Consider the following 14,494-nt stretch of genomic DNA (forward strand, 5'->3'; position numbering starts at 1 on the left):
TTGTTTGTTCAGAGGAAGGGGAAGTCCCTCCTGCCCTTCCAGCCCAGGAAGCTGTCCAGTGCTGGCCTCTGCTCCCCTGCACCCAGCCAGCACGTCTCCACCACCTCAGTCTGGGTCCAGCTCTGTGCCCACTAAGTGCCCCCATCCCTGGGTAGCATTCTGGCTCAGCTCCCCGGCCCAGCTGGAGGGAAGGGAAGAACCCCATGGGGCCTCTCGGGCACAGAGGCATCCAGTGCTCTCTGGGACACGTGTGATAACCAGAACAGATCCTGTTTCAGCAAATCCTCGCCACCCGAGTGTGCTGGGGGCACCAGGAGGCAGTCTGGGGCTCGGTCCTGCCTGTCACTTGTGACTGTGCACCTTAAAGTGGTGAGTCCCTGACTCAGGACTCTCCATGTCCCACACACGCCTTGATGATAATAATCATCCTCAGGTGGGCACAGCTTTTTACAGTTTGCAGAGGGCTTTCACGTACAAGACTCCAGCTGGTCCTCGCAGCATCCTTATGAGGTAGATGGGGGTGGGGAGCACCATTGCACAGATTAGGAAACTGAGGCCAAGATGTTTGTGGGTAGCAGATCTGGGACCATAACCGAGATATTCAACCCCTGGCCCTTGATCTCACCATATGGGTGTTACAGTGTCAAACCTGGGTCACCACAGGGGCCCTGAGCTGTGGGAAGGGGTGTTAAAATGTGAGCAGGGAGAGAAGAGATTGGGGTGTACAGTGGTGTTTTTGTAAACTGAACCTTTTTCTCCTTCCTGTGGCAGACCTGCTGGTCCCACCACGGTGAAAATACAATTGAGATCTGAAAGTTTAGCGGGGAGTGGGGTCAACTGACTTCATCTCACTTGGCTTCCAGGGAAGGACAGAAGGGTACGGAGATTGGCACAGGCCACCCAGCAGGTGAGGGACCAATATGATGACTGCCCAGCACAGCCCACAGGGGTCCATCTGGTGACATGAGGTGTAGAAGGGAGGGAAGGGTGTTCCAGGCTGAGGGAACAGCTTGTGCAAAGTCACAGGGGGTGTGAAGAATGTGGAATTCAGTAGCCCTGACAGGTCTCGGCATCTCAAGAACAATGGTTTTTGAAGTGTAACTTTGTCTAGGACTTCCCGTACACCAGACACCAGGGTACAGGCTCAGCATTTATGACTATCTAGTCTTCGCGATGACCTGTGAAGTCGATATTAATATCCCCAGGGCCGGTTTCATGAGCGAGGAAGCCAGGCAGTCCCACAGGGTCCTGCACTTGGTTAATGCACTGCTGTCCCCCGTCTTGAAATCCCTTAGTACTTTTTAACAAGGAGCCGTGCATTTTCATTTTGCACTGAGCCCAGCAAATTATGTGAGCGGTCCTGGTCATCCCCACTTCTCAGAAGAGGACACAGAAGCACAGAGTGGTCATGAAGCGACATACCCAAGATGGCAGAACTGGGTGCTTGGCGGGGGGGGGGTCTCACCACAAGGCCCCTCTGGAGAAGAAAGAGGCTGACTCCAGGTCAGAGGACTCTGGGTCCAAGTCCCACCGCCCGCACCTGCCCGTGGCCAGGGGTGAGTCACGTCACCCCTCTTAGCCTCAATTTTATCATTTGTGAAGCAAGGTGATCCTGCATGCTCCTCAGGGCTCCTGTGAGGCTCACATGGGACACTGTGCACATAAGTGCTTTCATACACTCCCTAAAGCTCAGCAGATCAAAGGAGCATCATGAGCTGACTCACAGCGCGCTGATGCTCTTGTTAATGCCTCCAAGTCATCCTGACACCTGATGTTTTCGCAGGCCTCTCTGAATTGATTTAGACACTGCTAATTAAAATAAACTCCCCCTACCCAGGGAGGCAGCCACACAAAGTCATCAAGTCATGGCTGTTTCCCACCCCAATGGGAAGAAGACCCTTCCGTCTCAGGTTCTCCCTCCAGCCGTCGGTGGCCCTGCCCTCTGCAGTGAGTGCACAGCGGTGGGAGAGGAGACTTCCTATCCGATTCATCTGCTTACAGAACTATGGTCGAGAGGGCGCTGCTCATGGTTTTTCTGCAATTAGATCCTCTCCAAAAAGCTTCACTGGAAATGATCAGAGCTCCCCTGTCGGTGGGAAGAAGCCCTAAGATAAAGCCGCCTCAAGGCACTCTCAAAACAGATTCTGGCACCTCAGCAGAGAGGCAGACAGCGCCTGGGAGGGGCCTCAGAAGGTGGCTAATGGGTCTTTAGATTTGGAGAGATGCTTAAGGAGCCTGTGTGATGGTGAGACTGCACAGAAAGGCCCCCAGGAGAACACCCCACATTTGCAGAGCATGCTAAAGCTACAGAGAGTGCCTACACACCTTAGTTCTGCCAATCCCCAAAGCCTAGGAGGTTGGTATTATCACCCCCATTTTACAGACAAGGAAACTGAGGCTCGGCAAGTCTGACAAAACCTACAGCTAGGCCATCTGATCCCAAGTCTAACCTTTCTGTCTCAAGACAGGGGTTCTCAACCCTGGCCGCTCACTGGGATCACCTGGGGAGCTTTAAAAATATGCTGATGCCTGAGTCTCACCCCAGATCAGTCTATTCAGGACCACCTGGCAGTGGGGCCTGGGAATCCATGTTTGTCAAGGTTCCTTGGGGATTCTCACCTGCGTAGCTCTGCTCGAGGTGAGGACTCGAGGTGAGAACTAGGTTTCTCTGCCATCAGTTGGGGTGGAATATTCCTCCTCATTTCTCAGGGATGCCCCAAAGCAGGGGTCGGGCTCAGAGCATGGGAAAGGTGGGGAGGGTGCAGAGGGCAGCTGGAGTTCTCTGGTCACATCCCATTGCAGGCGGGATTGTAGTAACCATCCGGAGCAGACAGAAAGCTCTGCTCTTCTTGGTCCTCTCCCCACTCGGGTTGGATAGGACGGACGGTCCAGCCTGTGGGGTTTTTTCTCCCGCCTCCATTCTCTGCCCCTTCTTGTACCTGCCCATCATCACCCCATGCTCAGTTCTCATCACCCCAGACAAGCAATCACCACTCTTAGTTTCAGTTTCTCTCCTTGTAGAGGTGTTTTTAGGCACATACAAGTCAATAAAAACCTCTCTTCCTTCCCCTCCTTTTCTGCATCAAGCGTGGTGTCCTCTTCAGGCTGCAAATGTCTCGTTTTTTTTCATATAAGCTTTATCTTGGACATCATTCCATAGCAATTCATTCGTTTTCACAGCTGCATGCCCTCAGCACAGATTTTTAAAACACCCTGAAAACCGAGGGCTTCTCTCCCCAGTCCAAGTCAGATGTCTCCTACCCTGACATACCGTCTCCACTTGCCTGGACCCTGTGGGCACAGGGACATGGAGGCCTGATTCTAAGAGTTACTTCTCTTCCCTGCACTCCAACATCATGGTGTGGGAGCCTGGACTGACCCCTCTCTCCAGAGGTGGGAAAGCCAAATCAGATCAGAGAGCTGCAGCCCTCGCCCCAGAGGCCCTGCTGTGTGGGCATTTTAGGTGAATGTGAGAACCGTCTTTCTAGAACGGTGAGTCACAAGCTTTGCGCGGGTTGACCATCCACCTTGAGTGCAGTCGGCTCTTCCTCCGCTGCTGCAGGTGCATGCGCTTCCTCCTCTGAGGGGGGAGGTGAGGCGTTGTTCTTGGGGAGGAGGAAGCTGAGAGTATGCAGTAAGACTCGCCTTGAAGGGCCAGTGCCTGAGGCAGGGCGGGGTCTGCATGGTGACCCGTGGGCAGCTGCGCTCAGAGGAGAGACCTGTGCCCTCAGAACCAGGCCACTGGGCCTTGTCCTTGCTAACCACTGAGAGCTCCTGGGTGAGTCATTTAACCTCTCTGAGACTCAGCTTCCTCAAGTGTAAAATGGGGACAGAAACAAGCACCTACAGACTTGCAGTGAGCATTAAATGAGATAAGAGGTAGAATCATTTCATAAATGGTGAAACACTGTACAAAGTATTGATTTATTGTTAACTTCTCTGCATGGAGTTAAGGTGTTAAAATTACCTCGCTTCTAGTCCTGAACTAGCAGTTAGCAGCCCCGTCACTGAGCCTCTCTGAGCCTCAGTTTTCCCTCGTGGGCAAGAGGAGGGATTAGTTCTGAAGTCATTTCCATCCTTCCTGCAGGGCCTCACACCAGCCAGCAGCTTCTCACCACCTGCCAACAGGAGGGAGCTCGCCCCGCTTCCCCGCCAGCCTCTGATCCGCCGCACCTCCTCCAAGACTGATAGATCTTCTTGGCAAAGCTGCCCCCAAAGATTCCTGCTAACACTTGTCTGTTCCTGCCTCTTGCGAAGCATGGCACCCACAGGACTCTGGGAAGAATCTTAAACCTGAGCCTCTGCAGCTGCTCCAGAGGGCGCTCTGTGTGGCTCATTTACCGTCCCACTCGGCTCCAGGAGCTGCTCTTATCCTAGCGATGCCCTCGGGAGCCTTAGCCCCAGCTGGGTGAGACCATTCCAGAGCGGGACACAACCTTGCCACCGCCGAGACTCCCACACCGCCCCCACCACCTCCCATGCCTGGCTGCCCCGGCAGACTCTAGAATGTCCGTGCCCCAGATCCAAGTAGAAGAAGTGGTGGGTGAGGAAGATGGGCTGGCAGGAGCAGCCCCACCCCCCGATGACCACCTCCGGAGCCTGAAGGCCCTCACCGAGAAACTGAGGCTGGAGACCCGCAGGCCATCCTACCTGGAATGGCAGGCCAGGCTGGAGGAGCAGACATGGCCCTTCCCGAGGCCGGCTGCTGAGCAGGGAGAACGTGAGGAGGAAGAGCCCAGGCAGCATCCCCCACCTAACAGGAGGACCAGCAGGGACCCTGGCCCTGGGGCCACTGGCAAGCTGGAGGGCTTCGAGAGCATTGATGAAGCCATAGCCTGGCTCAGGAAGGAACTGGTAAGTGGCAGCCCCTCCAAGGATCCCCAGAGACGATTCCATTCTCCTTCTGTGTGTCTCTCTCTGGCCCTATGTGTCTCGCCTCCATGTCTCTATCTTTATCTTCCTCTCCCCTACCCCTCCCTCTCCCAACTGCACATCTGTTGTCTTCCTATTAAATCAAGGGTAGACCTCATGACTACGTAGTTACCTGAGATCCACCTGCCAATCAGCAGCTAATCACAGGTACTTATGGAGGAAGGAAGTGTTGCCCATGAGAACCGGAGCCCATGTTCTGAAGGTGTCCCCACACTTCCCCAGTGGTCGCTCCCGGCATCAAAGTCTCACGCTTTCATTCCTGAGGACTGCTTAGGGGGCTCCTGGAGTGTGCCTACCCCTCCTTCTCTCCGTCATCCACCCAAGCTGCCAGCCGGCTCCTGTGACCACTTGTTCAGCAAGCGTGAGTGGCCACTCTCCTCCTGGCGCTGTGCTGTTCAGCAGGGCTGTGTGGGGCGAGCTGGGGACGGAGTTGTGTGGGGACAGAGCTGTGCAGGGACTGCTGTACGAAGCTGAGGCTCAGCCCTGCTGTGCTCTACTAATATTGAGCGATGTGCAAAGCGCTCCCCAGAGGGAGGCGTGGCTGACCAGGCCTAGGGTGAAGGCTTTGGGCTGGACCTCCGGAAACAGTAGCAATCTGGCCTGAAGTCAGGCCTGGGGGGCATCCAGGTGGAATGAATGTGAGCAACTGGCATGCATTTGGGAGCTGGGGCCAGCAGCTTGAACTTTCTTCTGTCCATGGCATCTATCAGCCATAAGAAAGGGGGTGGGTGTGCAGAGCTGTGAGCTTGTTGCCCAGGGAGAATCACTGGTCCCAGGCATGGTGGCCTCTCAGCAGAGCCAGGCATGATGCTAACCCTCCCTGTGCTCTCGACTCTTGCCCTGCCCAATCACCTGTGGTCACACCTGCCCCGTCAGGCCACTCTGGCCACAGATGAGCCAGCAATCAAGGGCCAACTGCCTTCCAGAGTAACTAGTAACTCCTGGGTCAACAGGGTAGGCAGAGGTCGGCTTGGTTTGTTCTGCAGAATCCTGAAAAATAACTGCACCAGGGCCTGAAATTCCTCTTGAGTTGAAATAAATAATTGGGGCTGGGGTGGATGGCTCAGGCATCTGATTAACTGGAAATCTTTTTTGGTTTTAATCTTTGGTGTTAAGACTGCTTCTCAAAACACACTGTTCCGTTATATGTGTCTTGAGTAACTGGCGTGTAAGTTGGCTTGCGTGGAAGACAGGGCACCTGTGGATTCCTGGGGTGTCTCCACTGCTCCGTGGCTACTGGGTATTCGTGGGGGTGTAAGAGGTGAGGAAAGATGGACACAAGGGGGCCAGGGTGGACCCTGGAAGCTGCCTTGAATTCCTGAGGCCGAACTGCTTTGATTTGTTTTCATAAAGAGGGACAAAAAATATTCCCATTAATCCAGGATTCGATTTGTTGACTTGGGTTCATGTGAGGTTTTATTGCTTCTGGAGGCTTTTACTTTCTGAATAAGTTAGCCTTGCCCATTGGCCCCCTGTAGGGTGGGGATCAGAGAAGGGATTCCTGCATGCAAACAGTGGGAGATCTCTGGAGCTTGTCCTCCTCACCCTCGAGATGAGAAAGGCACCTCCCAACCCCGGCTGCAGATTAGAATCACCTGGAAGCCTTGATCCCTCCCAAATCCTGGACCACAATGCAGACCAATCTAATGAACGCCTGTGCTTGGGCCCAGGCTTCAGTAGTTTTTTAAAGCTCCCCAGGGGCTTCCAATGGGCAGCCTAGGTTGAGAGCCATTGCCATAGATCTGCAGACTCTGCTTGTTTTTCTCGCCAAGCCACTGCCAGCCAAGCAAAGGAGATGCCCTGGCCAGAGTACGGTGGCTGAGAGGAGGAAGGTGGGTCAGATCAGGGACAACACTGGGTGATGTATAGAGTAATACTCTGTGGGCAGAGAGAGGAGCGGTAACTGTCAGGACTAACTTGGCTGCCAAAGGCTGTCTTAAGTAAGTATAGGGACTATCAGCATTATTAATAATGCTTTATATTTGTGTATTTGCTACCCTCCTCACCACTTCCCTGTGCTTCTAGGGGTATGAAATAATAATAATACTGGGATTTGTCACTAATTGAGTTTTTACTGTGTGCCGGGTACTTCGCATGCATTGCTTACCTCCTCTGATTGTTACATCACCTTCCTGTTACCCTCACTTTACAGATGAGGAAACTGAGGCTCAGAGAGGAACATGGCAATAAGTGAGAGAGTAGAAATTTGACCAGTGGCCTATCTGGTTGCATCGCCCATGCTCTTCTTAGCCACCATACTACGTGGTATCTTCTGGAGGCAGTTGATTTTGCCATGTGAATCCTAAAAGTGTAAATTCACAAAGATGTCATCAGTCAACAGAATGCATGAGGTTGGGGGCAGCGGGAGAAACAAGACTGAATGAGGGAGTCCCAGCCCTCACCTGACTATCTCTTTGATTCTTACAAGGGACCTGTGCAATTGCTAATCTCCATTTTACGGATGAGTAAACCAAGGCTCATAGTAGTCAGACGACCTGCCTAGGATTATTTGACTAGTAAGTGACAGAGCCAGAGCTTGAATTCAGCCTTCCCCTGGGATTACAGCAAGCTTTGGGGAGAGAGGCAGGAGACAAGGCAGGGGAGGCCCGGTCGGACATGCCTACTCCGTGCAGGGCAAGAATCTCTCAGAGCGGTGACTCTCTCACTCTAATGTGCACGCACATCTCCCAGCTCTCCCGTTACAACGACGGTTCTGATCCTACAGGTCTAGGATGGGAGTCCACAACTCCAAATTTCCCATAAGCCCCAAAGTAATGCTCTATGCTGGTCTGTGGACCACACTTTAAGAATCACAGACTGGGGGCCGGCCCGGTGGCGCAGTGGTTAAGTGCGCATGTTCTGCTTAGGCGGCCTGGGGTTCGCCGGTTCGGATCCCAGGCGCGGACATGGCACCAATTGGCATGCCGTGCTGTGGTAGGCGCCCCACATATAAAGTAGAGGAAGATGGGCACGGATGTTAGCTCAGGGCCAATCTTCCTCAGCAGAAAGAGTATTGGCAGCAGATGTTAGCTCAGGGCTAATCTTCCTCAAAAAAAAAAAAAATCACAGACTGAAAGGCAGGCAAGTCTGGGACCAGGGGACCAAGAAGGGGCCTTGGAGGGAAACCCCAGGCATACCCAAGCCTGTGCCCCAAGCCCTGTCCCTGAGCTCGGGGCTCAGCCAGTGAATACGCCTCTGAGAATGAAGTCAAAGCATCCTGCACTGAGTTGTCCAAGAAGCAGATTCCTTCCGAAGAGTGTATGTCTGAGGTCAAAAGCAGCCCAAATACAGGCTGGCAGGCAGGCCAACTTGAACGTGCAGTTCTGCCCGCTTCGGAGATTAAACAAAGGTGACTTGGAAAATCCTTTGCTTGAATGGAAATGGAGACTTCAACATTTGAACAAACCCATTCTCACATTTTTAAGTCTCAATCAAAGAATTAAACTTCATGTCATGGTTTTTCTGATTCATAATCTGTGAACTCATTGAAGGAGTCATTAAAAATTAACCTATTTTTTTAACCCAATGAAAGCGGTTTCAGGTAACCTTTGTTTTATTTTAAGCCCCGAATCAAGTTTTCTCTATACCTGGGCAGGCTCTCTCTGCTGATTTGTCAGGCTCATGAGCAAATTCATCTTTTCTCTTGATGTGGCCAAGGAAACATTAACAATCTGTAATTCAGTCAGTCCTGTGGCCGTGTTCCCTATGCAATGCCAAAGTCTCCCATTTGATAGAAGTTTGGGCTCAGTCGTGGGTTTGTGCCCAGCAGAGGGCAGGCCCTGAGCCGTTCCCTGACCATCGCAAGACTGTCTCAGGAGCCGTTCATGCCACCAGCAAGGCATTTGCTGCCAATGTTGGCCCTTTGAGAGGCAGGCGATGTGGGGTCTGGAAGGATGACTAGTCCACCACCTGCCTCCTAGGAGGCCAGCTTGAAGGCCGAGAGTGACCCCCTGAATCCAAGGCAAGAAAGGGTCCTAACAGCTCCAGCAGGTCTCCTCTCTGCCTCTCAGCTTTCACTGCAGGAAAGATGACGATCCCTCCCATCACCTCCAGGGGCTTCCCAGGAGACTGGGTTCTCCGTCTTACACCTGCGTTGGGAAATACAGAAAGGCGGAGATCCTCTAACCCTGTTGGCCTTACTCTGTGTCGCCATCTGGCTGTGGCAGGCAGGACTGCTGCCTCTGTGCTAGGCAGCTTCTGGCCACCTGACTCTTCCAGGCAGAGGTCCAGCCTGGCTGTTCTCAGGACCGACTCAGAGCCAGGTTAGTGGCCCTTGTGCCTCTCTGCTTGCTCCAGGCTGCTCATGTGGCCAGGAGGTCACAGCCTCCAGCTTTCCACCTTTGGGGCGGCCTCATTAGGTGGCCGAGTGGCCTGGGGTGGGTGGGGGCATTGCTTCAGGAAGGGGTGAGCTAGCAGAAGCACGACCCTGAAGCTGTGGGACTCAGCCGTCTAGCTGAGTCTGGAATTCAGAACATTTTGCAAGCGCTGTGACCACGCTAGGTCCCAGAGCTCGCAGCACAAGGGAAGAAGGACGCACCCTTCTGTCTTCTCCATTCAGTCCTGCTGGAGTGTTCCCCTTGCCAACCTGAAAGATAAAGGAAAGGGAGAAATCTTTTACTTGGCCTGTGTGGTGCCAAAACTAGAAACAAAACGAAACATTCCAGCTTCCTGAGGGTTGTCTTTGTGGCGAGAATCCTTTGGCGTCAACAGGTAATTTTCTTTTAGCCTCACACGGGTGTTTGATCCCTGCAGACAGAGCCCTCTAAAAGTGTTTATGGTTGTTAGAAAAAGAGAAAAGAAACCTGACAAGTTTTAATAATGCTAGGGCCTTCCGTGGCAGGAGGCCTGAGGACCTGGACCCAGCTGGCCCCTCTGTGGCCAGCAGCTTGACTTCAGCCTCTCCCGGTTAACCCTCCTGCCCTGGGCTGCCTGCTTGGCAAGCACATAACTAGTGTGTCCAGGCACAGCCCTCTGAGGCCAATGTTATCTATTTCTGCTGAATGGTATGGCTGAATGATAGTGCAAATCACTGAGCATCTTCTGATGGGGATGGAGGTGAGAAATGTGAAGGCGATCACCATGTCACTACCTCCCATCTAGGGAGCAGTTTATGGTCCCCAAAGCACTTTTAAATACAGGAGCCTATGAGAAGGCTTGGAGGTATTTGCTATTCTCATTTTACAGCTGAGAAGATAGAGGCTCAGACAGATAATGAGCCTGAGGGTCAGAGAGGTTGAGTGACTTGCCCAAGTTCACATGCAAGGATGTGGCTAAACCAAGACATTGACCCGCATCTCCTGACTCTGGATCCAGATCTCTAGCCTTTGTACTACGTATGCATACTCACCTCAAATGTTCAAGTCAGCGGGGCCATGAGTTGTCGGAAAGCTTGAGTTTAAAACCCTGATTTCAGAACGGACATGTGTGAAGAGTTACAGAGAGTTTTCGGCCATGCCTCGTAACAACCCTTTAGCAGCGACTGGGACGGCCACGCCTGTTCCATGATGAGGATGGTAACTTGCTCAGAGTGCCCGGGTTGGTGCTGGCTGAGCTGGAGTTTGAATCGCAAGAGTTTCTAGTCCAGGTGTCCCTTTGCCGGAGCTGTCATCTCCGTGTACCTGGGGGCCTTCAGCCTGTCCCCACCAGCCACCTGCAGGGGGCAGACTCTCTTCTGTTAATCTGGTCAGATACTGGCCCTTTAGTGGTTACTGAAGAATTTATAAGCAAAGGTAGCAGCAAAGGAAATACTCCAAAGTGTCAATGATCTTTATTTCTGGGTGCTAATATTACTCTTTGGACTTTTCGGTAGTTTCTGAAATTTCTAAAATAGGAATATATGTGATTAGGAAGAAAACAGATTATGCAAGACAAAAGAAAGAAAAGAACTAAGCTCCTCTCTGTCTTGCCAATGTAATTGCTACACGTTCCTCACCTAATGGTCCACAGATTTAAAAAAAAAAAAAAAAGGCTTGGAATCTCCTAGAATAAGATAAGAAAAATGAAGCCTGACATCCCCAGAAATTCCCCACCTGGAGTGAGGGCTGATGAGGTGGAGCCTGTTGACCAAGGAGACGAAGCCAACTCCAGATCAGGCGTTCTTGACCCTTTCTTTTCTTGGCTGTCTTGCAGTGCAAAGGAGAAGAAGAGGGAAGGAGATGAGGCCTGACAGCCGTACTTGACCAGAGTAACAGCACCAGGCAGACCTGGGGCTGTGGGAGACAGGCCAGGGTCCTTTGATCCAACCCTCTGTTCATTCAATACAACCAGCGTTCAGCCAAGGTGAATGGGGCAGTGTTCTTGTCTTTATGGAGAGTCCCTTGTAGAGGAAACAGATGTAAACACAGTGACATGGCATGAGGAGAGCTATACCAGAGGTACAATAAATATAGTTCCAAAATGCTTTGGGGAGCTGAGGTCCGATGTGCCATGGTGAGTGGTGGCATGTGCCAGGCACGGTAGACAATGAAATTAACCAGAGAAGAAACACAAATTCCTCACTTCCTCAGCAACCAAATCCCTATCTTTAAGCGGGATTAACAGTAGGCTTCTCCTTACTTCCCTTTCACATTTCTCCTGTAATAGTTAAAACATAATTCCTCTGATGGGTACCTCCCAGTTATAAGAACTACACTCCATGCTCTCGTGTGTAGTGACTATTGAACGAGGCGCCTAGGGCATTTGTTAAAAATACAGATCCCTCCCGGGCCCTCTGTGGAAATTCAGATTCCTTAAATCTGGGGTGGTGTCAGGAATTTGACAAGTGCCTGCCAATGATTCTAACGCAATGGGCCCATTAACGTTGGTCACAGCTGGAGTGGGAAAAGCATAAGATGCGTAACTAGACTAGACTTCCAATCAAGTTCTACCTCATCCTAACTGCGTGACTTTAGGAAAACCAATTAACCATAGTCCTGGTTTTTGTAGCTCTAAAGTGGGGATAATAAATACCTTTCTGGCAGGATGTCATAAAGGGAGGATGAGGAGGGCAGGAGCAGAAGGCAGGGAGCACTTGCTGAGTCCCTGGAACAATCAGGTACTAGATTATGCATGATTGCATGCATCACTTCATTTCATACTCTCAGTATTCTTTTAGGCTCGGCACTATTACCATCCCCATTTTACAGATGAGAAAATGGAGGTCAAGTAACCTGCCCAAGAGGAACCAGCAGAACCGGGATTTGAACCAAGATCTCCCCAACTGTAGAACCCTTGCTTTGAACGGCTGCTGACAGCCAGTTGCTCTCGCTATCCGATGAGCATGAATGCACTTTGTAGTTCATGAAGTTTTATGCTCATTCAACACACTCTCTCACTTCCTGGAACTTTGGGGTGTTATTCTCCAAAGAATAATTTACTCACCTTGCACTCTTTCCAAGAACTCCCCTGTCTCTGAGAAGGATGCTCATTATTCTAAGACAAAGGCCAGGTGTGGTGGCACATAGGTTCAGAAGGGACTGTTCAAGCCTGAGGCGCGCCTCTGTGCTAGACAATGCCTTTCTGGGGGATGTGTTATTTTATAAGCTCCTGGACCCACCCCCTGTCCCCAGGCTGCTGCCAGGGGCTGAAAATCCAGGTACTGCCCATTGGCTGTTGGTCGTGTCCCTCGGCGCAGGCCTTAGCCAGACACAGCCAATGAGTAGCCAAAAGCCAGGGAAAGGTCAGAGAGAAGCTCATTCAAGGTGGTTAAGCTGTTGGCCATGTGGGGATGGTCTGCATCAAGTCTGCACCAAGGGCCTGGCACTCGGGAGCCATGGTTCTCAACCACCAGGCCAGGTTGGAGCCCACAGGCAGCTCAAGAGGCAGGGGAGAAGGATGGTCGCAGGTGGGTGAAGAAGCCTGACTTCTCTGCTTCCCACACAGCTCCCACCCAGGGCAGGGACTGTGACTGAGGAGGACAAAAGCTCCTCTTTCTAATGCTGCTAATTCTAATAGTGCTAGTTAGAATTTTGAATGAAATCATCAAATGCTAGAGCAGGAAGGAACCAAAGCAATGATCAACCATTACTTTTCAGTGAGAGAAGGAGATGTGTGGAGAGATTCCACAAGTGTCCATCAGACTGCTATTCACAGGCTCCAGCCCAGCCCTCTCCATCCCACACCCTTTCTCATCTCACACCCATGTCAGCAGCCCCACGGTCTGTGCTGGCCACATTTCACGGTACTCAACAGTTCCAGAGAGCTTCTTGAGCACCCAGGGTGTGTGTGTGGGGAGAGAGCCCAACTCTGACTCATCCCCTAACTCTGGAATGTGAGCGGGGACCGGAGTCACAGACACTCCACAGGCACAACAAATACTCCGCTGAGAAGGGTTCTTAGTTCACCACAGGACTGTAGGCTGCTGTGAGGCCCCTCCTGTAGCTGAAGCCCAAACCATCTGTTCTTCCTGAGGAGGCAGGTTCCAGGGTAATGGAGTGTGAAATGACTTTAGAGAGCAAAACGGCCTCAATCAATCCTGGAAGGTGGGGCAGAGAATAGATTTGCTTCACCTCCTTTTGGAAGCACAGGTGGGAATCTATATATAGAAACTACAGGTGCACAGGAGCCTTAATTACTCATGCAAGACCCACGTCCGCGGAGGACTCATCCCACCAGCAGCTCTTCCTCACTCTTGGTCAGCTAATGTTACTGGCTTGTTCTGGGCTCCCTCAGCATCAGATGTGAAACTCCCACTCCATCAGTTTCTGGGCTGGGAAGCCCAGAACCCAAGAAAAGTCTAGAATTCCCAACATTGGTGCTCCAGGGGTCTTCTGAGGGCTCTCTAAGGATGCCAGGGCACCTCAGCACCTTTTGTTCACATTTAACAACTGCCCTGGCCAACTGATCTCAAGGCAATCACTTAAGGAAGTACAGTGAAGCCTGGGATGGTCAGTACTTCCTGCACGTGGAAGTTCAGAAGGCAATGCAAGGAGCTCACAGCAGAGCAGGCAGATGGTCTCTGCCAGGGATGTCTTCTCACTGTCCGCTCTTTTGCCCAGAGACACCCAGCAGGGTGGAGAGGTGAAGGAGCCAGACTTCCCTGCCATCTTGCTGGGGGCCCAGTGGTAATAGCCATGCGATGGGCCCCACTCCAGTAGCCTGGCATGAGCGGCACAGTCCCAGGACTGGCTGTTGGCCCAACAAGGCCCCCACTTTCTGTCCAGGGCAGTGGCAGGGAAGTTAGGGAAGGCCCTGGCCCCACCCTGGTGGGCCTGGACCTCATCATGTCCAAGCTAAAGACATCTGTGCTTGGGAGGGTCCCCTGCCTCCATTTCAAATCCTCAGGTGCTTTGGCGTTACTAGCTCTGTGATGCTGGACCAGACACTTGATGATGGAGATGCTAACACTGCTCTACCAACCCCACTGGCAGTGCTTGGTAAAGAGTGAAGAGCGACACAGGTGTCGTGTCAATAAGCATCCAGGAAGTGTTTGCAAAGCTTGGGTTGGTGACTAGCTCTACTCCGGGCACTGTTGGGGAGTCAGGAAGAATCAGGGCCTCCGCACGGAAGAACTCATATAATCTAGAAGAGATGGGAATGTCACATGGGAAGTAATAACAAAAATTGAATGCTTAGCTCTGTGGTT

At 52.0% G+C, this 14,494-nt stretch overlaps 1 protein-coding gene across 2 annotated transcripts in view; it reads left to right on the plus strand.

Annotated features, from left to right (window-relative positions):
- The window catches only part of FAM167A (family with sequence similarity 167 member A), a 41,202-nt gene that overhangs the window by 14,932 nt on the left and 11,776 nt on the right, over window positions 1-14,494 (plus strand). Inside the window, exons 1-2 of one of the 2 annotated variants that reach the window (XM_044766919.2) lie at window positions 3,628-3,778; window positions 4,088-4,854. In XM_044766919.2, coding sequence (XP_044622854.1) covers window positions 4,507-4,854 — 348 coding nt within the window. In that variant the 5' untranslated portion in view covers window positions 3,628-3,778; window positions 4,088-4,506. Of the gene's footprint in view, window positions 1-3,627; window positions 3,779-4,087; window positions 4,855-14,494 lie in introns of those variants that run through there. The other variant, XM_070505099.1, reaches the window with a different exon arrangement.

The sequence above is a fragment of the Equus asinus genome, chromosome 3, assembly GCF_041296235.1.
Source record: "Equus asinus isolate D_3611 breed Donkey chromosome 3, EquAss-T2T_v2, whole genome shotgun sequence".
Classification (NCBI taxonomy): domain Eukaryota; kingdom Metazoa; phylum Chordata; class Mammalia; order Perissodactyla; family Equidae; genus Equus; species Equus asinus.